At 38.1% G+C, this 27,721-nt stretch overlaps 1 protein-coding gene and 1 long non-coding RNA gene across 2 annotated transcripts in view; one reads left to right on the top strand and one right to left on the bottom strand.

Moving 5' to 3' along the window:
• Nucleotides 1-21,669, top strand: part of kcnj13 (potassium inwardly rectifying channel subfamily J member 13) — a 64,434-nt gene extending 42,765 nt beyond the window's left edge. Inside the window, exons 2-3 of the mRNA XM_061925522.1 lie at nucleotides 101-628; nucleotides 21,036-21,669. Of these exons, the coding sequence (XP_061781506.1) occupies nucleotides 112-628; nucleotides 21,036-21,610 (1,092 nt within the window). The 5' untranslated portion in view covers nucleotides 101-111 and the 3' untranslated portion in view covers nucleotides 21,611-21,669. The remainder of the gene's footprint in view (nucleotides 1-100; nucleotides 629-21,035) is intronic.
• On the bottom strand, nucleotides 530-27,334 carry LOC133572662 (uncharacterized). The gene is made up of 4 exons (XR_009810564.1): nucleotides 27,023-27,334; nucleotides 22,067-22,267; nucleotides 21,440-21,621; nucleotides 530-678 (listed from the first exon to the last, which is right to left on the bottom strand). It is a non-coding gene; the product is annotated as an uncharacterized lncRNA (long non-coding RNA).
• Between the last annotated feature and the right edge of the window lie 387 nt (nucleotides 27,335-27,721).

Raw genomic sequence — 27,721 nt, 5'->3', positions numbered from 1 at the left:
TGCACAAAATAAGCTGTTGGTCGCACTTTGGACACCTCTGATCTAAAATCTCAAAAAATGTTGCTAAAATACTTATTTTATGACATATTTTTTATTTCAGGCTCTTTAAAGATGACAACCAAATCCAACAGCAGTGTTCTGGGTGGCAAGGCGTCGTCCTCCCCTCTTCTGTCCTCACCAAACCGCCAACGTTTGGTCACTAAAGATGGACATTGTACCCTCCGCCTTCCTCTGTGTCCCTCGGGCTCATGGCTTGGAACATCAAGCCGGGCCTGGCTGCTTGCCCTGCATGACATGTGGGGACAGTTAGTGGGTCTGCGCTGGAGATGGGTTCTGTTGGCCTTCTGTGCATCATTTGTGGCTCACTGGCTCCTGTTTGCTTGCTTGTGGTACTTGCTAGCCCATATCAATGGAGACCTGGATGTGCTGGATCATGACTCCCCTCCACAGGGGCACGTGGTTTGTGTGAAGCACATTACCAGCTTCACCGCTGCCTTTTCCTTTTCCCTTGAGACCCAGCTCACCATCGGCTATGGCACCATGTTCCCAAGTGGTGACTGTCCAAGTGCCATAGCTCTGCTGGCTGTGCAGATGCTGCTGGGGCTCATGCTGGAGGCTTTCATCACAGGTACACATTTTCTCAACCCTTCTCTCAGCAGGCGATCACGTCTGGAGTAACTAAAGGTAGATTTGGAATCATCAAAAGAAACTAACCCTAACATTTATCGCTTGTCTAACATTTTTTTTATCCTAATATGTTATCTAAGTCAGGGGTCCCCAACCTTTTTTGCACCGGGGACCGGTTTAATGTAGGCATTATTTTCACGGACCGGCCTTCCATGTGTGCCAGATAAGTATAGCAAATAAGTGCATGAAAAATGAATACATTAAAAAATGCACCATAACGTTGAATTAGTGGGAGCCCCTGGCCTTTTCCCTTTGCAAAAAATCTCTCCATAGACTTTTGTTTTTTACTCATTTTTGGTAGTAATATGAGTAATGGGGTTATAGGTGATACATCACATTCAAGGACAAGAGCATGGATATATATAATAAAGCTAGAAATACTTGACATTAGATCCAATATATTTCTGTGGATTTCTATTTCCATTCTAAAAGTTATGTATTCATATTTTGTGCAATATTTCATACGTAGATGCACTGTTAGCTTTTTTTGGTCCAATTTACCATGTGTAAATACATCTGTTATTGCTAACTACTTGTGTAATAGGACAATGTGCAATAATACCAGTACTTTAACTTACTAGACAAAAGGAGATGTGTATTTCCTTCCTTCAGCACAAGTATTATATGCAACAATTTAACACTTCTCCATCTGCCTTATGCACTTTAACTACTATGGTCACTTTGTTCCTAATCCGCCCTGATCTTACGTCATCAACCTGCCACGGACTGCAGATGGAACCTAGCTTTTGGCTACGATTCGGCACCTTTACATTTGATATGTTTATTAATGTGCATTGTCCCATGTAACGAAGATGTAACAAATATAGCAAATGGCGACTTCCTATCAGGAGTTTTATAATACATCTATGAACAAGCTTATTGGTGTGTCTGGTGGGACTAGCAAAAGTTAAGTAGGAGAAAACGCAGTCGGTTATAAATTATTTAATGTCTCTGTGCGGCCCGGTAGCAAATGCGTCATGGACCGGTGCCGGTCCCCGGACTGGTGGTTGGGGACCACTGATCCAAGTGATATCTTAAAAACATAATAGACGTGCTAAAAACAAACTCTTTATCATATATTAAGGTGGTCCTTGTGTTACAAAGTTGCATGGTTACACACACTCCCATACATCATTAATTAGGTACCAAAAGAAAAAAGAACTAGTTGGAGGAGTACATATGTCAGCCAAATATTACGCCATGGCGCTACACTGGGGAAGGACAACATCACATTTGTTCCTTTTGCAGTGCATCCTGAAAGTATTCACAGCGCTTCACTTTTTCCACATTTGGTTATGTTGCAGCCTTATTGTATAATGGAATATATACATTTGTGTCCTCAAAATTCTGAATAAAACAATTCCCAACACATTCATTTGAGTTGTTTATCATGTAAATCCAAATCTCAACATGGAAGACGTGGAATACACATTTAAGAACACACATGATTGTGGACGACATGTGATGACTTTTGCTACAGTATAGTCCAAATGCTACATTTCATTTGCATTGGTGTTTTACAACCAGACAGTAGCTGAAGTGAAGTGAAGTGAATTATATTTATATAGCGCTTTTCTCTAGTGACTCAAAGCGCTTTTATATAGTGAAACCCAATATCTAAGTTACATTTAAACCAGTGTGGGTGGCACTGGGAGCAGATGGGTAAAGTGTCTTGCCCAAGGACACAACGGCAGTGACTAGGATGGTGGAAGCGGGGATCGACCCTGGAACCCTCAAGTTGCTGGCACGGCCACTCTACCAACCGAGCTATACCGCCCCTGACATTTTGTTCATTATTTCCACTCTTTATATTTTGACATTGAACAGTTGAATCATTTTGAAACAAACAACATGACTGTAAGATATTTGTTATTTCATGCTACGAATCACGAATGGCTATTCAGATAAAATAAGTTAACTAATAGAATAAACTTTGTTTGTACTCTTTATGATTTTTTGCATTTGGAGCAGTTAGAAGTGGAGAGGGAGTCAAAGAGACAGAATTTGGCTATAAAATCCAAGGCAGAATCCACTAAAGCAGAAACAAAAAGGAAAATGCAAGCTGCTCAGAAATTTGCCAGGAAGGCTCATGTCAGAGCTATCAAAGTAAAAATGCCAAAGTAATGTGTGAATAAACCAAAGTAATGTGTAAATAATGTAAATAACTAGATGAACCATCTGTGAAGTGAACACTAGTAAGGTTGTAAATACTGTATAGCGTAGACTAACCCATGTGGTTCCTGTGGATGTGAACAAAAGTTGTAATTACTGTAGTGACTAAATAACACAGTGACTGAAACATACATAGTGATTCATTTGGATCAATGGGGTATGTATTTATGTCAACACTGTTGATCATTTTTCAATTCTTTAAACACTAAAACATCTTTAAATGGTGCTTTTTTCCCCCACATTTTTTCATGTTCAATTGCTGAAAAACCAGGAGCCTCGGGGAGGGGGGGGGGGTGTCCCCCCTGTCCCTCCACCTGGCTGGACCTGGCGGCCCCCAGATCCCCGGCTTATTTTCAGTCTTTTTCATTAAGTTCAAATCACATGCCTGACATAAGTATTCACAGCCTTCACTCAATACTTTGTTGATGCACCTTTGGTAGCAATTACAGCCTCAAGTCTTTTTGAATACGATGCCACAGGCTTGGCACATCTATCTTTGGGCATCATCAGGTTGGATGGGAAACAATGTACAGAGACATCCTGGTTGAAAACCAATGCTTCTCATCCAACCTGATAGAGCTTGAGAGGTGCTGTAAAGAGGAATGAGCGAAACGGCCCAAAGATAGATGTGCCAAGCTTTTTGTGGCATCTTATTCAAAAGGACTGGCTGTAATTGCTGCTAAAGGTGCATCAACAAAGTATTGAGCAAAGGCAAATACTCATGTGCATGTTTTATATATATATATATATATATATATATATATATATATATATATATATATATATATATATATATATATATATATATATATATATATATATATATATATATATATATACGTCCGACCGGTAGGAGGCCACGGGGAAGACCCAGGACACGTTGGGAAGACTATGTCTCCCGGCTGGCCTGGGAACGCCTCGGGATCCCCCGGGAGGAGCTGGACGAAGTGGCTGGGGAGAGGGAAGTCTGGGCTTCCCTGCTTAGGCTGCTGCCCCCGCGACCCGACCTCGGATAGGCGGAAGAAGATGGATGGATGGATATATATATATATATATATATATATATATATATATATATATATATATATATATATATATATATATATATATATATATATATATATATATTTATATTATTTTTTTTATTTTTTTTTTAAATAAATTCGCAAAATAAAAATAAAAACTTTTCACAAAGCCATTATGTGTAGAATTATGAGAACAAATATGATTTAATTCCATTTTGTAATAGGGCTGTAACATAACAAAATGTGGAAAAAGTGAAGCGTTGTGAATACTTTCTCGATGCAGTTTAGTTCACTTTTTTCTTTTCATTTTCCCTCTGTGAGTCAAACACTTCTGATGGAAGTGCGTCAAGTGCAAATTTATTATAAAATGCTCAGAATGTGTGAAAATGACGATCAAGTAGGATAAAATGGTTACTTTGAACCTAAGAAAAGATATTGCGCCAATGAAATTGACAGTGATGACTAAGCAGTGTAGTGGTGTTGTTTTTGAGACATCCTCCTCCCAATAAGCCTGTCCCTCCCTTCCAGTGTCACAATGGAATAAATGGAAGAAGCTATTCTCTTGTTTTTATGACTGTTCAGTGTAAAAAAAACAAAATAATAATACCAGGATTTCACCATATTTTTTCACAGTAAAATACAGTAATCAAAATTGACTGTAACATTACAACAAATTATTTTTTTTAAATTACAATACCGCAAAAAACACGTATCAGATTGTAGCTTCTAAAATCTCTGATGTAAGCGCTCAGGTACAAGCAGTCCTGCAGCGTGTTTACTTGTGCAAAACTTGACAGCCAGGTAACATCTAAATGTCCTCCAATAAGCACACAAGGTTGGTCTTTTCTTGTATTTCAGTTACATACAAAAGGTACCCATGGTAGGCTATAAGCTACTAGGAGCTAGCAGCTACATCACAGCTAAGCACGCAACAGCACTCAAGCTATACAGAGGTGATTAGTAGAGATGTCCCGATACCTGTCATGGGATTAATATTTGCCTTTTTCAACTGATCAGAGATCGGCTGTGAGCTGACAAGCCTAACAGATCTTTACAGCTGCTGTGTCCTGGTGTTCGCATGGATAGAGATTTTACTCGTATGAAATATTGCTTCCAAATGGATTTCCTAAAGTTTGCTTGACTTGAACTTATCAAGGGCCTTATTTTCCCGTTTGCGCTTAAGTGGGGGGTTTTTTGGGCGCATTTTTTCTTCTTTGTATTTTCCCATCCACCCAGCCCGTGTAAGTGAGTGTGTAAGTCTGGAATGAAGGCGGGCTCATTTGTAATAATGCCTTTTTTTGTAGCATGAAGTTTTACTAACGTTTGTAAAAGTCTTTGAAATCCATGAAAAAGGGGTGACGTCATCAAGCTGAATGGCAGCTTAGAGTAACATCTCCCTCGTAAGCATACTTGCCAACCCTCACGGATTTTCTGGGAGAATCCCGAAATTCAGCGCCTCTCCCAAAAACCTCCCGGGACAAATTTTCTCCCAAAAATATCCCGAAATTCAGGCGGAGCTGGAGGGGGCGTGGCCTCCAGCTCCATGCGGACCTGAGTCCGCTTTCCCACAATATAAACAGCATGCCTGCCTAATCACGTTATAACTGTAGAATGATCGAAGGCGAGTTCTTGGTTTCTTATGTGGGTTTATTGTTAGGCAGTTTCATTAATGTCCTCCCAGCGCGGCAACAACACACAACAACAGCAGTCACGTTTTCGTCTACCGTAAAGCAGTTCGTCTGCCGTAAACAGCAATGTTGTGACACTCTTAAACAGGGCAATACTGCCATCTACTGTACATGCATATGTGACAATAACATCTACGGCTTTTAGAGAGTGCAGTGCACAACTGCGCACACAACAAGGAGACGAAGCAGAATGCATCATCAGAGAGGGTGTTCAGCATGGTTAGAAAAATAGTGACAGAGAATAGAACAAGGATGGACAATTCAACCCTTAACTCAACAATGAGTAAATGAGTGTTATGTGTAAATAAATGAACACTGAAATTCAAGTATTTGTCGTATTTATATATATATATATATATACATATATATATATATATGTATATATATATATATATATATATATATATATATATATATATATATATATATATATATATATATATATATGTATGTATATATATATATATATATATATAATAAATATATATATATATATATATATATATATATATATATATATATATATATATATATATATATATATAGCTAGAATTCACTGAAAGTCAAGTATTTCTTATATATATATATATATATATATATATATATATATATATATATATATATATATATATATATATATATATACATATATATATGAAATACTTGACTTGGTGAATTCTAGCTGTAAATATACTCCTCCCCTCTTAACCACGCCCCCGCCCCCCACCCCCCCACCCCTCGAAATCGGAGGTCTCAAGGTTGGCAAGTATGCTCGTAAGAAAAGTTATTTCACCCCATTACACCGTAAAACACCAAATTTTCAGATAATCTCTGAACAAAGAAAAGGGGCAAGAATGGGGAAAACCAGAGGAAATCGAGGAAATATCGTTGCAGAGCCTGTAAATGAGGAAAGCTCTGTCCACAAACAGCTCACCTGTAAAGCTAAAAGATGGCGGTGCTAATGCTAACCCTCGCTCAAAGGAGGCGGACGCCGAAGGTTTAGCCCAAGTTCTGGAGGAGATTCGGGACTTCCGAAAAGACATAAAAGAACAGCTGAACGATAATAAATCCGAGCTCACCAACATCAAACAACACATAACAGACACAGAGGAGCGAATTGAAAAGGTGAAGGGCCGGATTCAAAACGTGGAGTACGGGTTGAACAAAATGATAAAAGTCATTCATCAGCAAGAAAACAAACTACTCGACTATGAAGGGAGATCCCGACGCGAGAACTTGAGAATATACAATGTTCCCGAAGGAGCCGAGGGACCGTCCATGCCAGAGTTTGTGGAAAAACTGCTGAAGGACATGTTGGAGATCCCCGCAACCACGCAACTCGACATCGAAATGGTGCACCGCGCGCTGGCGCCACCACCCGCCGGAGACAGAGAAGACAAGCCGCGGTCAAAAATAGTCAAATTCCTCCGCTACAGTATTAAAGAAGAGGTCATGCGCAAAGCTTGGAGAAAGAAGAAGATTTTTCTGAACGGGAGGCTAATATACTTTGACCAGGATTACCCCGCAGCAGTCCTGCAAAAGAGGAAAGAATATGCTGAAGCGAAGCGAGTGTTAAAGGAAAGAAATATCCGCTTCCAGACTCCGTTCCCGGCCAAACTACGAGTGTTCTATGAGGACGGCACGCAGCTGTACCGGACAGCAAAGGAAGCGACAAGAGACATGAAGGACAGAAGACTGACTGCCAGTCAGCGTGATTACGCCGAGGGAGAGCCTGCTGGATCAGCTGTCCCGCTCCGCCTGGGAGACCATGGGAGGAAGGAGCCGGGAGGGGACAGATGAGGAGCCAGAGAAAAGCATCAAGGAGAGACTGCAAGCCTTCAGAAGATAATCATCGCCTTCTCCGGAGGACCTGTTAATCTTGACTGACTTCTCAAAGTGTTGGTAAGATGAACAGAACCAAAACAGGTGACTTTAAATTCACTCCAAGACATTTGCGTTTTTATAATAACCCCAGCTAGATGAGAATATATACAAATGAGGGATGTATCTATGTAATGAACACAGATTGTCTTTCTCTTTCTACCAAGTGCCATGATGGGGGCCTTCAGCCTATATTTGGGAGAGGATTTCCCCCACAGCTAGATGTTTTATCTAGCCTAACTCAGGGTCATCTATTAGAGACCCCTGCCTTGGAACTACATCTTTCTTTTTTCTTTTGTCCTTTTTTTGTTTTATTTACGTTATTTCAGTTTTTTTCATTATGGGAGTAGACTTGCTAGGCTTTATTTTGAATATTTTGTTGGTACACTTACAAGTAAATACATATGGTTTGTGACAAAGTAAAATGTGTATCGTTTAATGTTAATGGGCTATTGAACGCAATTAAACTCAGTAAAATCTTATCGAAGGTGACGAAAGAACAAGCCCGCATAGTCATATAAATTAAGACATAGGAGAGGAGTTGCTATCCTCATCTCAAATAAGCTACATTTTGAAAAAGTACTGAAATTTGGTGATAAGGAGGGTAGATTTATTTTAGTAAAGGGAAAGATAAATGGGAACCCAATCACCTTATTGAATGTCTATGCACCCCCTGGGAGTGATATTCATTTCTTCCAAAAAAATCACCAATATGGTAACGGAAACCGAAGGTCTTTTGATTTGTGGTGGGGATTTAAATATGTATATATTTACAGCCAAAATTGGACTCATCTAGTATAAAAATACATAATGTTAAGCCCCTTTATAAGAAAGTAAACACACTTTTTGAGGAAGTAGGCTTAATTGACATATGGCGAGACTTCTTCCCAGACAGAAGGGATTATACTTATTTTTCTGCTCCGCATTGTCTTTATACAAGAATAGATTATTTTCTAAAATTTGGGAAGGATAAAGATAAAATATGTACCTGTGAAATTGGGACAATAGATCTAAGTGACCATGCACCTATATACCTATATCTATTGACTTTAATCTGAGGGCAAAAACTAATACATGGAAACTAAATTCAAGTCTGCTGAATGACCTATCCTTTAAAACACAAATTAAATCTGAAATTAGTCTCTTCTTGGAGTTCAATGACAAAGGAGAGGTTTCACCTCCCATGTTATGGGACACCCTGAAGGCTGTTTTAAGAGGGAAAATTATAGCAATATCTTCATTTAAGAAAAAAAAATAGAATACAAAATCAGATGACTTAAAAAAAACAACTAAAAGAATTAGAAAGAAGACACAAACTATATTTGGCACAGGATACATTAAGGGAAATAAGAAATATCAGGAATTAAATCAACAGTTTGACCACACAAGAAACAAAAACAATCTAATGTTTCTGAAACAGAGATACTATGAAAGTGGCTCTAAGTCTATGAAAATATTGGCCTGGAAACAAAACAAAACAAAAAAAGATAGCGGAAAACACAATTCATAAAATCAGGGATCCAAGAACAAAAGTGATAAAAACTAAACCAAACGAAATACAGGAAGCCTTTCAACATGTTTATAAAACGTTATATTCCAAGGTCTCTAGTGGGAGCATAACCCAAATTGATAGCTTCCTGAACTTCCTGGATTTACCTATTTTAGATGAAAAACAAAACCAAACAATGTCTGCAGATATAACTGAAGATTAATTAAAAGTTGCAATTAGTAGGCTTAAATTAAGTAAATCGCCAGGATCAGACGGTTACACGGCAGAGTGGTATAAGGAATTAAAAAAAATAGCTGTTTTACTCCCTGCATTGAATTGGGTCTTAAAAAAGGCACAAACGTCACTTAGTTGGAAGGAGGCAATTATCTCAGCTATACCAAAAGAAGGCAAGGATAGAATTGAATGTGGATCTTACAGGCCAAAATTGGTTCTCAATGTAGATTATAAACTATTTACTTCCATTATGGCCAAACGATTAGAAGATTTCTTACCTATATTGATACATAATGATCAAACAGGTTTTATACATCAACGCCAAACACAAGACAATATAAGAAAGACACTACATATTATGGATCATATACAAAGAAAAAACATCGAAGCAATTGTTATAAGTGTGGATGCTGAAAAGGCCGGCCTTTGACTCGGTCAATTGGAATTTTCTTTACAGAGTTCTATATAAATTTGGCTTTCAGGATACAATAATTAAAACTATACAGGCACTATATAACAATCCTACTGCTAGGATTAAAGTCAATGGATACTTATCAAATAGTTTTACCCTAGAAAGGGGCTCTAGACAGGGATGTGCATGGTCACCATTACTCTTTGCGTTATATCTGGAGCCATTAGCTCAGTCTATCAGACAAAATGAAGATATCAAGGGAAATATGATTAAAGGAAGAGAGTATAAATTGGCCTGCTATGCGGACAACATTGTGGTCTACCTCGGGCACCCAACATACTCGCTCCCTAAATTAATGCAATCATTTGAACTGTATGGTCAACTATCAAGATATAAAATCAATATAGGTAAAACCCATCTACTCTCTTATAATTATAACCCACCAGGGTAAATCAGAAGCAGTAAACAGAGCAAACAGAGTCTTTTAAATACCTGGGCATCAATTTGTCAAAAGATCTAACAAAATTATCAGAATACAATTATCTACCCATACATAAAAAAATAAAAGATTACATAGCACAATGGAACTTAATTCATTTTTTTAGCCTTAGTTCTAGAATTGATTCCATTAAAATGAATGTACTGCCAAGACTGCTGTACCTATTTCAAACCCTGCCAATAGAGATGAACCAAAACCAATTCAATGAATGGGACAAAATGCTATCTAGGTATATATGGCAAAGTAAAAGGCCAAGAGTTCGTCTGAAAACTTTACAACTGGTCAAACAAAAGGGAGGATGGGGTTTACCTTGCCTCCGAAATTATTATTTTGCAGCCCAGATGAGTGCAGTGATATGTTGGTGCAACCCGTCATATGTTGCTCAATGGAAAATGATTGAAGAAGAAATGCCCTTCATCCCCATACAAGCAATCCTGGCGGATAATAATTTACAAACCCACATAAATAATATTGATAACCCATGGGTGAAATGGACCCTTAAAGTGTGGAAAATGATCATAAAGGAATACAAACTTGAGAGTGATATTGCAGTTCTTAAATGGTGTGCCTATGATTCGGAGTTTACACCTGATAAATTAGACTCAAGATTCAAGGACTGGATATCTAAGGGAAAAACAGCTTTATGAAAGATAAAAAAAAATGCTTAGTTTTGAAACTATTAAAAGGACGCTGTATATATATATATATATATACATACAGTATATATATATATATATATATATATATATATATATATATATATATATATATATATATATATATATATATATATATATATATACATATATATATATGTATATATATATATACATATACACGATGTGGCGCAGTTGGGAGAGTGGCCGTGCCAGCAACCTGAGTGTTCCTGGTTCGATCCCCACCTTCTACCAACCTCATCACGTCCGTTGTGTCCTTGAGCAAGACACCTCACCCTTGCTCCTGATGGGTCGTGGTTAGGGCCTTGTATGGCAGCTCCCGCCATCAGTGTGTGACTGTGTGTGTGAATGGGTGAATGTGGAAATAGTGTCAAAGCGCTTTGAGTACCTTGAAGGTAGAAAAGCGCTGTACAAGTATAACCCATATTAGAAAACCAAGACTATCGATATTTGCAGTTGCAGCATTTTGTTAATCTGAAGGTGAAAAGTGTCACAAAGACAAGTATATGTTTGATTGAATTCACTGTAAAAAAAAATTCTGTAAAAAAACGGTCATCTACTGGCAGCTACGGCTGCCAAACGAAAACCATAAAATTAAAGTAAAACATTGTAAACCAAATAATGATCAAAAACATTATATTTACAGAAATTTTCATGAAACGTTTTGCGGAAAAATATCGTAATTTTACAGATTTTTACTAAATTATTAAGATCAACCACCTTTAATAAAGTGACGATGAAAACAGTTCTGCAGAAAAATATCTTTATTCTACAGAGTTTTTTCAAATTATTACGATCAAACACCTTTAATGAAGTGACAATGCTGGCAGTTCCACAGAAAAATACCATTATTTTACAAAATTTTTCTGAATTGTTAAGATCAACCACCTTCAATAAAGTGACGATGCAAACAGTTCTGCAGAAAAATACCTTTATTCTACAGCATTGGTGTCAAACTCTGGCCCGCGGGCCAAATTTGGCAAGCCGTGTAATTTCACTTGGTCCTTGAGACGATATCAAATTAACACTAAAGCTGGCCCGCCGATTATATATTGCGGCGATGCCGCGGTAGCACCGCATTCACTGCTAATTCTAATACTTGCCAACCCTACCGGGAGTCTTCCAAACTTCAGCGCCCCTCCCGTAAATCGTCACGTCTGCTTTTCAGCCAGTCCAACGAGTGCTGGCCCAGTCACATAACATGTGCGGCTTCTGCAGGCACACACAATTGAATGCAACGCATAATTCATTAACAGCGATACAGGTTACACTGAGGGTAGCCGAATAAAAAACTTTAACACTGTTAGAAATATACGCCACATTGTGAATCCACACCAAACAAGAATGACAAACACATTTCGGGAGAACATCCGCACCGTAACACAACATAAACACAACAGAACAAATACCCAGAACCCTTTGCAGCACTAACTCTTCCGGGACGCTTAATGAATATCCTACTGGTGGCTTGTAAAAAGACCAATACTAGGAAATAGTAAATGGGTTGTACTTGTATAGCGCTAATCTACCTTTTTAAGGAACTCAAAGCGCTTTTACACTATTTTCCACATTCACCCATTCACACACACACATTCACACACTGATGGCAGGAGCTGCCATGCACGGCGCTAACCAGGCCCATCAGGAGCAAGGGTGAAGTGTCTTGCTCAAAGACACAACGGACGTGACTAGGATGGTAGAAGTTGGGGATTGAACCAGTAACCCTCAGATTGCTGGCACGTCCACTCTCCCAACTTCGCCACGCATGGATATCCCAGGAGAGCCCAACTTTGAAGCAATGGATGAAAATCACAATGGACATATATCAAATGTAGAAGATAACTGCCTTTATTAATTATAAATTGGAGAAATTTACTTCATACTGGGAAAATGGGTCAATTATGCCACGCCCCATGAGCCTGACTTTAATTTCTCGAATTAGTGATTGTACTGCTTAAAAAAAAAAAAGATTACTCCCTATATGTGTGTGTGTGTATATATATATATATATATATATATATATATATATATATATATATATACACACACAGGTAAAAGCCAGTAAATTAGAATATTTTGAAAAACTTGATTTATTTCAGTAATTGCATTCAAAAGGTGTAACTTGTACATTATATTTATTCATTGCACACAGACTGATGCATTCAAATGTTTATTTCATTTAATTTTGATGATTTGAAGTGGCAACAAATGAAAATCCAAAATTCCGTGTGTCACAAAATTAGAATATTACTTAAGGCTAATACAAAAAAGGGATTTTTAGAAATGTTGGCCAACTGAAAAGTATGAAAATGAAAAATATGAGCATGTACAATACTCAATACTTGGTTGGAGCTCCTTTTGCCTCAATTACTGCGTTAATGCGGCGTGGCATGGAGTCGATGAGTTTCTGGCACTGCTCAGGTGTTATGAGAGCCCAGGTTGCTCTGATAGTGGCCTTCAACTCTTCTGCGTTTTTGGGTCTGGCATTCTGCATCTTCCTTTTCACAATACCCCACAGATTTTCTATGGGGCTAAGGTCAGGGGAGTTGGCGGGCCAATTTAGAACAGAAATACCATGGTCCGTAAACCAGGCACGGGTAGATTTTGCGCTGTGTGCAGGCGCCAAGTCCTGTTGGAACTTGAAATCTCCATCTCCATAGAGCAGGTCAGCAGCATGAAGCATGAAGTGCTCTAAAACTTGCTGGTAGACGGCTGCGTTGACCCTGGATCTCAGGAAACAGAGTGGACCGACACCAGCAGATGACATGGCACCCCAAACCATCACCCAACCATGCAAATTTTGCATTTCCTTTGGAAATCGAGGTCCCAGAGTCTGGAGGAAGACAGGAGAGGCACAGGATCCACGTTGCCTGAAGTCTAGTGTAAAGTTTCCACCATCAGTGATGGTTTGGGGTGCCATGTCATCTGCTGGTGTCGGTCCACTCTGTTTCCTGAGATCCAGGGTCAACGCAGCCGTCTACCAGCAAGTTTTAGAGCACTTCATGCTTCCTGCTGCTGACCTGCTCTATGGAGATGGAGATTTCAAGTTCCAACAGGACTTGGCGCCTGCACACAGCGCAAAATCTACCCGTGCCTGGTTTACGGACCATGGTATTTCTGTTCTAAATTGGCCCGCCAACTCCCCTGACCTTATCCCCATAGAAAATCTGTGGGGTATTGTGAAAAGGAAGATGCAGAATGCCAGACCCAAAAACGCAGAAGAGTTGAAGGCCACTATCAGAGCAACCTGGGCTCTCATAACACCTGAGCAGTGCCAGAAACTCATCGACTCCATGCCACGCCGCGTTAACGCAGTAATTGAGGCAAAAGGAGCTCCAACCAAGTATTGAGTATTGTACATGTTCATATTTTTCATTTTCATACTTTTCAGTTGGCCAACATTTCTAAAAATCCCTTTTTTGTATTAGCCTTAAGTAATATTCTAATTTTGTGACACACGGAATTTTGGATTTTCATTTGTTGCCACTTCAAATCATCAAAATTAAATTAAATAAACATTTGAATGCATCAGTCTGTGTGCAATGAATAAATATAATGTACAAGTTACACCTTTTGAATGCAATTACTGAAATAAATCAAGTTTTTCAAAATATTCTAATTTACTGGCTTTTACCTGTATATATATACATATATATATATATATATATATATATATATATATATATATATATATATATATATATATATATATATATATATATATATACATATATATATATATATATATATATATATATACATATATATATATGTTTATATTCTTTTATTTTATTTCTGATTATTATTATTAATAATGTATTGTTATTTCTTTTTTTATTATTATTTCTTTTTTCTTTATTTAATTGGTATATTTGCAAATACTATTTTGTTTCTCTGCTGTTTATTTCTTTTTTTGGGGGGTGGTGGTATGGTTGGGATATAAACAAAAAAATATATTTTGACATTTAGGGCAGACAACAGATATATGATATATGTGAATATGATGTAATGGATAGGAATGTCTGATGCTGGATGTCAATAAAAATAAAATGAAAAAAAAATAAATCCACAAATAAGATAACACTTTAAATTTGACAAGGCAGTATTCATCAAGCCGCACTATGTTGTATGTGACGTTGTGTGTATATGCAGGCTAATCCATGGATGAAACTTTTTTTCACTTATTTCGGGTTTAGCAACCCAGATGTTATTTGTGATGTTAAGAGTTCTGCTTAGTACAACTGTTTGTGAAGTCGTGACGCGTCAGAGGGGCTTGCATTGACAGCTGTGTGTGTGTGTGTGTGTGTGTGTGTGTGTGTGTGTGTGTGTGTGTGTGTGTGTGTGTGTGTGTGTGTGTGTGTGTGTGTGTGTGTGTGTGTGTGTGTGTGTGTGTGTGTGTGCGTGTGTGTGTTTAAAAGTACCTTCCATATGAGGACCGGTGAACAAGTTAGGACCAAAATCATGGTCCCACTACGGAAAGCCATTGCATCTAATAGAGAGTATGTGAATATTGCTCCAAAGTCAGGATTTTTGGTTGATTTAATGTGCATACAAAAGTAAACATTGACAGGTGCAAAGGCAGAAATATATGATAAAACAAGACGGCAGCTAAAGAAGGACTTCCCTATTCATCCCATAAAAAAACCCACCAGGTGAACAGCTGATTTTACAACTTCCGATGCTGACATTAGACAACCCGCGTCCCATATGTGACAATAAGATGAACAAATACAGTACAGTACTAAGACTATAGTGGCCATTAACAGTTAGCTTCTACTACTGTGTTGCACAAAGTGCGGCACATGGGCCATCTGTAGTCCGTGACTCGTGTGTCATCGGCCTTAAGCACATTACAAAAAATAAATTCAAATGCACCCCCTTTGGCCAAAATTTATAAAAATAAAAAAAATAAATGATTATATATAGAGAGACATACTGTAATAACTTGAAGTAAATAATGAAGATTAAAAAAAACAATTACAAACAAAACATTCAACAACAAAAAAATAACTAAAAGGCTTACCTTTTTTATATTTGCATAGTATGTACCGGTACAGTATATATTGTCAATGTTGTAAATACAAATCTTTATATACCTAGAAATAGTGGTCCTAAAGAGGTAGGCATTTTTCGGCGGTCTCAAGAAGGTAACAAATACAACAATGTGTGTGTGTGTGCGTGTGTGTGTGTGTGTGTGTGTGTGTGTGTGTGTGCGTGCGTGCGTGCGTGCGTGCGTGCGTGCGTGCGTGCTTGCGTGTGTGTGCGTGTGTGTACATGCTGACAGTTTGACACTAACTGTCAAAAAATCTATCAACTCAATTGAATATCATTCACTAAATGTTCCAGTTACTCTGCTCGCTGATCTGTTCAATAAAGCAATTGTTGATGATCACCTACTCGTCCTTTTTATAGCGTCTGATGAATTTCTATTAAATAGTTGCATTGTGCAAAGAGGACCTCACCGTCCAGCAGAAATCATTGCATCCATAGATCGTCCGAGAATGTCAAAACTCGGATGATATGTGCACGATCGCCTTGTGTTTTATGTCGAGGTTACGCCCTTCTTCTTTTCCGCTTATACAGAGACATAACAGGTACAGTAAACGTTATGCATCTGAAATTGTGATTGTTTATTCAAAGTGGCAATATGATCCTTTATCTGTTTCCAGGTGTCCACAATTGAAGCAATTAGAATAGATTTGACAGCCTCCGCAAAGTTTATTTCATCATTTTATTATGTGTTGTACACTCCCAGCATGCACAAGACATTAAAACAGACCTGGGCCAAATACGGCCCGCGGGCCACGTGCAGCTCGTTAAGATTTTCAATCCAGCCCGGTCTAATTTTTTTAGACCTTCAACATCAAAACTGTCGCCCCCATTATGATGTGCAGAGCTGTTTTTAAATTACCGTACGTCTTGAACTATAGAAAGTATTTCAATGGTCGAAATCTGCGCTTTTGGGTGTTATAAGAGTTATTATGGTAATCTACGTCACAGCAGCTCAGACGAGGAACAAAGCAGAGTGGGCGGGGTTTGTTTTCAGAGCAGCCAGTCTGTTTCTGACACGTGAGTCAGAAACAGATGCGGAAGCAGATTCTTAGGTTATAATATATCATATTGTAAGTGTTTATTTACACTTTTATATTTTGCTGTTTTTTACATTTTTGTTGTGTTTTGCTTGGTCTGAGAAGTAAAAGAGGTGCGACGTTCATATGCTGGTAATATTCAGTGTTTTATTGTTCATAGTTAATATTGTAAATCCCACTTTCTTTATTTTAATGTACATTTTGGGTGTCCCATTCAGTAAAAAAACGAGTAAAATTCCATTCCGTTTTTTTGATGTGGTCTGTCATAACGTTTTTAGAATTCTATCGGACATTGTGACTTTTGGTATTAGTGTTCCTGGAAAAAAAGGGACCCAGACACACATACTGTACAGCAGATTTTTACAGCTAAATGTGTACATATAATTTATACACACATACACCTTGGCCCCCTAGACAATTTTTTTTCTCTCAATGTGGTCCCCGAGTCAACATTTTTGCCCAGCTCTGCATTAAAACAACATTGAAAACTTGTTGAATTAGGTCCTGACGTTGAGCAACTCAAACCTAACATTGGAACAACATGCTTTTTGACGACGTTTAATCAATGTTGGGTTCTGACAGTGGTAATGTGGTAATTTCCCAACCAACAACGTGGATCCAACATTAGACACCAATATTGTCTTAATTTACAAATACAACTATTTTGCAACGTTGTTTCAAAGTCAATTTGAAAGGACATGTATGTATAATCAGCATTGTATCAATGTCTTGTGCCTGCTGGGCTGCATCCAAACTTCAAGTGCAATATAATGTTTCCCCATCCCGAGGCACTTGACTTATTGCAGCTTCAGAAGCGCGTAGGAGCAAAATTACTTAAGTCGATGGGAGAATTCTCGCAAACCCAGATTTGACAGGGAACGCCTACATTTAAGGGTCATCATCTTGGATGAAGGCCAGACTGCAATCAATTGTGCAGCTTTTTTGGAGAACAGGGCCCTAAGTCTCTAAGTGACATATAGTAAACATTTTGGAGTGGTTATGTGTGACAGTCATGTGAATATGCCAGGATATGGAACGCATGTGAAAGCACTAGTTCATTTCAAAGCATTGTAACAATAAGGCTATAACATGGAGTACATTATTACAATTCAACTGTTCAAACTTTCTACTATATTTATTTAATTAATTCATTTAAAACACGCTATGAAAATATTGCTGTCACTTTTTAATATTAGGCTTCTAGCCCCATTTTAGCTATGATTGTAAGTAAAATGATGGCAAATATACAGACTAAGACACATTTCTAATGTTTTTTTTGTCTGAAATGCAACTAATTATTGTCATATATGTGTGATATTACCTACATGTGATGTTATTCATCTTTAACGTATTCCATATTTGAAAAAAAATCTCAACTTCACACTTTTTGTGCTTACTTTAACAGACATACCGGGGAAAAAAACAACCATATAGTTATATCATATCATCCATCCATCCATCCATTTTCTAACGCTTATTTCCTTCGGGGTCGCAGGGGGCGCTGGAGCCTATCTCAACTACAATCGGGCGGAAGGCGGCGTACACCCTGGACAAGTCGCCACCTCATCGCAGGGCCAACACAGATAGACAGACAACATTCACACTCACATTCACACACTAGTGCCAATTTAGTGTTGCCAATCAACCTATCAATTCCACATAACTAAAATGGCATTTTACGAAGCGCCTTATTAGTATTTTTGCTATTTTGACAAATACGTGAAATTATCATTGCCTGTTTCATGTGAAATTATTCTAGAAATATTAAGAGAGGCAAAGGATATGATAGAATAGGATAGACTTTATATATCCCATATTGGGGAAATTATGTGGTTGCATTGTAGATACAAAAAATTATAAAAACACAAAACGAGGTAAAATCAACAATAATAAAAGAGCACAAAGCGGATGCAATCAGCTGCCACTTCTACATACAGCACAACAACAAAAGTAAAACGCAACAAAAAAAAAAACAAATTTGCAATAAATAATACATATTGTGCATGTACAAACCTCAATTGAATGCACTACAAATACAAAATATTTGATGTTCAAACTCATAAACTTTATTTTTTCTTTACAAATAATAATTAACTTAGAATTTCATGGCTGCAACACGTGCCAAAGTAGTTGGGAAAGGGCATGTTCACCACTGTGTTAAATGGCCTTTCCTTTTAACAACACTCAGTAAACGTTTGGGAACTGAGGAGACACATTTTTTAAGCTTCTCATGTGGATTTCTTTCCCATTCTTGCTTGATGTACAGCTTAAGTTGTTCAACAGTCCGGGGGTCTCCGTTGTGGTATTTTAGGCTTCATAATGCGCCACACATTTTCAATGGGAGACAGGTCTGGACTACAGGCAGGCCAGTCTAGTACCCGCACTCTTTTACTATGAAGCCACGTTGATGTAACACGTGGCTTGGCATTGTCTTGCTGAAATAAGCAGGAGCGTCCATGGTAACGTTGCTTGGATGGCAACATATGTTGCTCCAAAACCTGTATGTACCGTTCAGCATTAATGGTGCCTTCACAGATGTGTAAGTTACCCATGTCTTGGCCACTAGTGCACCCCCATACCATCACAGTTGCTGGCTTTTCAACTTTGCGCCTATAACAATCCGGATGGTTCTTTTGCTCTTTGGTCCGGAGGACACGACGTCCACAGTTTCCAAAAACAATTTGAAATGTGGACTCTTCAGACCACAGAACACTTTTCCACTTTGTATCAGTCCATCTTAGATGAGCTCAGGCCCAGCAAAGCCGACGGCGTTTCTGGGTGTTGTTGATAAACGGTTTTAACTTACACTTACAGATGTAGCGACCAACTGTCGTTACTGACAGTGGGTTTCTGAAGTGTTCCTGAGCCCATGTGGTGATATCCTTTACACACTGATGTCGCTTGTTGATGCAGTACAGCCTGAGGGATCGAAGGTCACGGGCTTAGCTGCTTACATGCAGTGATTTCTCCAGATTCTCTGAACCCTTTGATGATATTATGGACCGCAGATGGTGAAATCCGTAAATTCCTTGCAATAGCTGGTTGAGAAAGGTTTTTCTTAAACTGTTCAACAATTTGCTCACGCATTTGTTGACAAAGTGGTTACCCTCGCCCCATCCTTGTTTCGTGAATGACTGAGCATTTCATGGCATCTACTTTTATACCCAATTAGCCTGTTCACCTGTGGGATGTTCCAAATAAGTGTTTGATGAGCATTCCTCAACTTTATCAGTATTTATTGCCACCTTTCCCAACTTCTTTGTCACGTGTTGCTGGCATCAAATTCTAAAGTTAATGAGTATTTGCAAAAAAAAAAATGTTTCTCAGTTTGAACATCAAATATCTTGTCTTTGTAGCACATTCAACTGAATATGGGTTGAAAATGATTTGCAAATCATTATATTCTGTTTATATTTACATCTAACACAATTTCCCAACTCATATGGAAACGGGGTTTGTACAAAATGCTTAAGACAACTAAGTTACTGCTAAAACATTAACTTTCATTTACGAAACCCAAAACCAGTGAAGTTGACACGTTGTGTAAATTGTAAATAAAAACAGAATACAATGATTTGCAAATAATTTTCAACCCACATTCAGTTGAATATGCTACAAAGACAACATATTTGATGTTCAAACTAATAAACTTTTTTTTTTTATCAGTTTGAACATCAAATATGTTGTCTTTGTAGCATATTCAACTGAATATGGGTTGAAAATGATTTGCAAATCATTGTATTCCGTTTATATTTACATCTAACACAATTTCCCAACTCATTTGGAAACGGGGTTTGTACAATTGCACCATGCATTGATAAACAACAAAACAAAATGAAAACACCATTTCAAAACGCGCACACACACACACTGCGGTGGCCATCCTATATATTACACTATAGTATAGTATTAATGGCAAAAAAATAGGCTCTTGGAAATGAGCTAGCTTCCCCACATGTTTCCTTGACACACTGACTGTCACATGACAACCACACTAAAATGTTATGTATTTGCCAGTAGGGACTTAATTAGTTGAAGTACAACACAAAGCTGTATGCGATGCACTTTAGGAGGAGAGCACTCATGGTCGAAATGAATTGGCGTGCAAACAGGAGCCGCTATATTGCAATCGTCATATACCGGTACTGTCTTTATAGTACTTCTCAATTGTGCATTTACCAGGTGCATTTGTGGCCAAGATTTCCTGTCCTCAAAAGCGAGCCGGAGCCATACAGTTCAGCACCCAAGCCGTGGTGGGCCAACACCAGGGTCAAACTTGCCTCATGCTCCGAGCCACAAACCTTCTGAGGCGCCCCCTGGTGGATGTGAAGGTGAGTGCTGTGCTCTATGAGGAGCATGAAGGCCAAGCCCTGCATCAGACCTCTGTGGACTTCTTCATGGACCATCTTGGCCAACAGCCTTGTCCCTTCTTTATCTTCCCACTCACATTTTTCCATCCCCTGGACCGCCGAAGCCCTCTCTACCCCGCCATGCATGAGGACACGTCCAGTCAGTTTGAGCTGGTGGTGTTCCTGTCGGCCTCGCAGGAGGGAACAGGCGACACCTGTCAGAAGAGGACCTCTTACCTTCGCCAGGAAATCCAGTTTGACCGTCGCTTTGTGCCTGCATTAGGTCTCGATGCCCACGGGAGGTACGTGATGAGCAACCATCACTTTGACACAACACACTCGAAGGAACCTTTGGACAAGGACTGTGTTGTGCAGATCAACGGTGACGGCAGTGACAGGATGGAGTGAAAATATTGGTTCTATTGGGACAACAAGAGATATTTGGTCAATCATTTTTGCATTGTGAAATACAGTATGTCAGTCTTTCTTAAAGGACTGTTCATTTTCATGGTTTAACTCATTAAAGCCAAAAAGGCGATAACATAAACATATACACTACTTACAAAAAGTTAGAGATTCATAATGATAATTCATAATTAATTTACCATAATTGTGTGATTGCTGAAAAGCCTTCTTACGCTATTCTATACCAAAATTGTCCTTTTAATTATTCTTAATGTATATTATATATACTGTATAATGTGTATTCATTTTTTTCTCCCTCAACTTCTTCCACTTTTCTTAACCGATTCAAACCATTTAAAAAATTACAATGCTCGGTTGATTCAGGAACAAAGACTATTATTTTTAAATACCTATCTGTAGATTTTTGTTGACATCATTAAGTGTTAATTTTCAGCTTACCGTTCTTTGTATTCACTTTTCTTTTTTTCCATTTTCAAATTACTGGCAGGGAGTTCATGTAGAGATAAGGAAGGTTTGACAAGGGGTTCAGAGCACGTGGTCCCGCATCCAGGTTTTGAGAAGAGTAGAGCAGCGGCAAGGGAACTCAGCTTCCCCTAACACAGGTTTATTCAACTGGCAATGTGGGGGCCAAATCCGGACCTGTAATGGCAGTTCAGTTCAAATCTTGGGAGACAAAATATTTTGCAGTGAATTCCTAAAAACACTAAAGTACTCGTAGCTGTATAGAGTATCTTGGACCACTGTAAACACATTGTCAGATCCTTGCATCAACATTTTAACTTTGCTAACACACATAAAACACTGGGGTCCAAACTTGGGGTTTACATAACTGAGGCATTTCTCAAAGCACTCCTTCAAGTCCTCTCCTTTTTGGCAGTTCCACTTGTTTTTGTAATATGATTCATGTAACTAAGGTGTTGTTGTAGCTTCTTTACTTCCAATGCAGTCAGTAGTAATTTGTTCAACTTCGTCAGTTAAACTAGTAGTGTTTCTCAAGGTTCCATTTTAGGTCCTCACTTTTCCATCATGTGGGCTATTCAAGTTCAGTTCAAAATACTTGTGATAGACTCACATTTTTGCAGCAGATTCTTAAAAATACTATAGAGTGCTGTCAGTGAGATACTTTTTGAATAGCTCTTTTGCAGAATGTCCTCAAAGGGGAACTGAACTTTGTTGAAATTTTTCCTATCATTCAAAATCCTTATGTGAGACAAGCACTCGTTTTCTTTTTTAATGCATTCTAATTCGTAAATAAACGTTAGCAAAAGTCAGTTAACAAGGGAGCCAATGGGAGTCGCTCTATTCCGCCTATAAAGCGCTCCAAAAACATCCAAACCCCCTCCATTAAGGTTGTATATACATGCTGTAAGCAGGACCGTAACTAGGATTTGACAAATACTGAGGCCAAAAAATGGTGGTCCAAGAGAAGCTATGAAAGGCTGAAATCATGGGTATCCCAGCACTTGACTAATTTAAAAAAAGTGGACTATTACAGAATCATGCTAATTGTCAAAGATGTTAGATAATATAACGTGATAGTGCTACCTTAATGAATTATTTCATTATTTATGTATAATAATATATAATATACATATCTAACAATTTTAACATCATTAAAACATACATTTAAAAACCCTACCAAAGTATTTTCCGCGGGCGGGTTTCGAACCAAAGGTCTTCTACTTTGTAAAGCAAGTACTAATAACATCTGCCACGCAGCCAACGTAAGTAGAATACAAAAAAGTGTTTTCATATTGTAATCAGCGACAGAGCATGATGTGGCCAGGTATTCGTTTCGGGCAAAATTTTATATGAAGCGCCTTGACATTCAATAATTTACATTTTAATGTACTTCTTCTCACGCACATTAGAGATGCAAAGCCGTGGGTAGAGCGCGTCTTCCGCATCTTGGGCGGGGCGGCACCTGATTGACACGACAATGTTATTATACCGACAGCGTTTCACATCAATTTAATTCTGGTGAAAGCAATATTAGTTACATCAGTAGGATTTAATGTTAATGTTATGTTGACAGCACATTTCTGATCGGATGATCTTTAAAGCAAAAGTGGACTACATTAATTTACGCTGTTGGAGTTATAGTGGGCCGTTCATGACCAAAGATCGTATAGTGAGAGAGGATGATCTACCACATGATGTTGTACAGCGCACACCATGTGCTACACAAAGTACTCTCGGGCATTCAATCGTTCACAACTGGACTGCTTGGTTTATTCTTGAAGACGTTTCGCCGCTCATCCGAGGAGGTTTCATCAGTTTGTGCTCATAGACTTAGATTGGTCAGATATAGTCCCACAAAGTACATTTGCTGTGAGTTACATCATCTTCTTTTTGTCACTTAGAAAAAATACAGAGGACATGACCTTAGTGTCCTCAATGTTAGTTACACTCATGGCTGTAAGTATATACGTATGTAATGTAGTAACAGGCATATTTAACATGGAATATTAACATATTTTAGTCATTTTATGGTGTCATATTAATTTCACAGACACATCACAACTTTCACTTTTCCCTTCAACAATAACAACACTACTGGTCATTTTTTCCTGTCTCTATCTTGCCATCTCCAGGTATAAGTTGTATGTCAAAGTTGACCAACTTCTCAGTTTATGGCCACAACCTTCCACTATCCGACAAGATTTATAATTTATAATTAACTTTCACCAGCTTGCGATGCAGAAGCCAACCGGTTCAATATGTCAACAATGTAGCAGCATCAGCTACCGGGTAGTTACTGCTATGTGATCACGGCGCCACTAAAAGTAGTTTGTCTGCGTTAGCACTTATAATAACAATATCGCTAATACTTGGTTAATATTCCGGCCACAAGGTGTAAATGGAATACTGTTGGCGGTTTTTGGATGTTTCTTTAGAGGGCTTTATGGGTGGGATAAAGTACTGACATTAGCTGCATTGTAAGCTACCTAATACTTGTGGCGTATATTACAAATGAGAATGCATTAAAAAAAAGAAAACATATGTGTTCTTGTCTTCCATAGAGATTGTTAATGATAGACACAGAACATGGTAGCAGATTGGAATTTACAACAGCAATTTATAGAAGTTCTTAAAATAATACAGCGTATTTATGGATTGCCTGGATGAATTACCTGGAGGTGTCCTAATCCAATATGATATCGGTGCAATAACAGCAAAAAAAAACAAGTATTGGATTTGTTAAAATAAATGACCACTCCACTTCAACTTAAAGACAGCATAAGTCATTACCAGACGGTTATTAATAAATAGCATACCAATGTAGTTACTGTATAAAGCCCTAAAACTACAACTGTTGAATAACAAAGGGCTGTGCACCACAAACAAGTACAAATGTAGAAAAGCAGAAAAGAAAATGCACAAGACAGAATAAAAATCATCATCATCAAAAAAATAAATCCGTTCAAAAATATATCTTAAAAACAATCAGTCAAATGAAAGGCAGTTCAAAATAAAATAAAAAAAAGAGTTCAAATAGGTTTTTCATACCAACAATTGTTCTCTGTTTGGGTAATTTCACTTGATCAAGGCTTTTTACTAACATTTGACACTTCAAAATAATATAAGTATGTATGATTCATGCTGATATCATATTGGACCAATATCGCTCCAGTACCGGTATCGTATCGGAAGTGAAAATGTTGAGACACCCCTAGTGTACACCATTTTTACACTTAGGTTGTATCTCAAATACAATAGTTTTGTCAGTACACTTTAAAAAGTATTGAGTGCTGTAATTTTGACCGTTTATTGCTGTGTTCCAAATGGATTACACTTTCCACCACTACAAGTTGCTCCTTCGTTATTGTTGTTCCTATCATCATCATGTTGACACTGTTCTTGGTGTGCCCATTGTTCTCTAGTCTGTCCCCCGATCGCTGGGGGAGAGATCCGCCCTCTAACTTCTCTCTCTATCTACCAGCTGTTCCTCTACTCTGTCAGTGCACTGCAGTTTGCTGTATTTATTAGCGTGAACGCACTTACGCATTGAAAAGATTAAGTGTAAATCTGCAAGTGTACAAATTGAGACACTGCCCAGTGATTGACCCTTACCACCCCAGGAAGATGCTATCTTGTGACTAACTTGAGTAGTTGCAATTAACCATAGGGAGAACCTTGGGATGGAAAAAATTCACACACTCAGGAAATAAGTACCCACTAAGGGCCTGATTCACTAAGATCTAAATACCACGCGCTAAACATCGTGTGCAATCTATAAAATAGTGTGTACTATTACTGGGCGTGTTGCTGTGATCTACTCAGAGTGCGTGTGCAGTTAAAAAGTGGTGCAGACTGCCTTGTTCAAATGAGGATTTTATGTGTACTATACGGGGAATCAGCACAGAGACTCTATTTCCTGCACACTGTAAATTCTAACTAGTTCAGTTTACTTAAAAAAAAGTCGGGAAATCAATTGCCTCATTTTTTTTAAAGCAAACTTTCAAGCCAATTTAATGTTAAACTAATAAACAATTTAAAGTTATTAGGTGAACAGATTGTTTTTAAGTAAGTAAGTAAGTTTTTAAGTAAGTTTAAGTAACATTCCGAGTAAGCTTAGTGAATGACTACAAGTGCACTCTTAGATCTTCATTTAACTTACTCAAGACAATCTATGGTTACTAGGATAAAGTGAGGCAATTGGTTTCCCAACTTTTTTCAAGTATACTGAATATGTTGGAACAAGTAGCCACAATTAGCTTCAACTTTCAGTGGATAAGCAGTCACAAAGTACAACCTTGAACTTTGACATATGCATAAAAACAGATGCATATGTGAACAACCTGTGCAGTGCTGTAGCCAGTAGAGTACATTAGGATTAAAGTCTGATAAAAAATCAAACAAGTAATACCCGTCTCTCACTGAATCTATTAAACAGTGAGGTAAATAAAACATACAAATAGTTTGTTTTTTCCCCCTATCTCCGTATACAAAAGGATCAAATGCAAGTACCGTCAGACTAGAAGTTTCAATGCAATTTTACTGGGTTACTTCAGTTGAAACTTTTAAAAAAAGGTATTGAGTACCGATGAATACTAACAAAACATATTTATATTAAAAAAAAAAAATGTCAAAAAGACCATTTAAAACTTCATTGAGGTTCTATCTAGTGCCTCACAACATTGGAGTGACAATGTTATTCTTCAACTTAAAGTGGTGCATTTGTTTGCAACAGCAGGTAGCACGATTACATTCCACTTATTTGGCGTGAACAATCTAAGTCAAAAAGCTGGTTATTCAGAGTTTTTGTAGGTCGGGTTTCAGAGACTTGCCTCCTAATGAAACAAACACCCTCTGAATAAATTCAAAGTTGTTCTGCATGGCCTTTGGATAGTCCAAATTGAGAGTATAGATCAGACCAAATAGGAGACACACCGCTTTTGGCAGATCTGGCAGACAATCGACGACAACCCATCCCTCCAGAATGATGGCTATTTCATCTTCCAAATGCAAGGAGTTTGGAGTCAGGCCTGGTTCGTTTTACGGGATTACAGAGAGCACTGCAACTGAAAACTGAATGATATCTGCATCTACATCGTCAGCCAAAGAAAAGAAAAAGGAAAAAAATCCGTTATATATCCTTCACGCACCAGGTCACCAATCTTGGCACACTATTGTAACTTAAATGAATGTGCTTTGGCCTCCAACTTTTATTAGCACAACACCCTTGAATCACAGGTTAAGCAGTGTTACTGAAATAAGTGACAAAGCTACTTCTTCTTCGAAAGCTTCTTTAACTGCGATTTACCTCCATGAGGGGTATTATCGCCACCTGCTGTTCATTATTCCAAGTGACAACTCAGGCTCTCTGAGTAAATTAACTTGAATTATACAATTTCTGTGAGATAGTGCCACCTTGATGTTCACAGCACATAGCCACTGATAGTAAAATCAACATTTTGGTTAAAATCTAGTAAACTTACATTGTTATATCTAGTAAGGTATACTATTTGCTTTTACAGTGTGTGGCAATTTAATATACTTTCAAACATGCAGGAGACATCTCCCACTTTTAATGGGCAGTTTAGAAGCAGTCATGCAGAGCATCTTTGGCTATACTTGTTTTCTATTTTA

Source organism: Nerophis lumbriciformis, linkage group LG30 (genome assembly GCF_033978685.3).
Source record: "Nerophis lumbriciformis linkage group LG30, RoL_Nlum_v2.1, whole genome shotgun sequence".
NCBI lineage: Eukaryota > Metazoa > Chordata > Actinopteri > Syngnathiformes > Syngnathidae > Nerophis > Nerophis lumbriciformis.
Note: the sequence above shows the minus strand (reverse complement) of the source record. Positions and strands in the feature narration are given on the sequence as shown.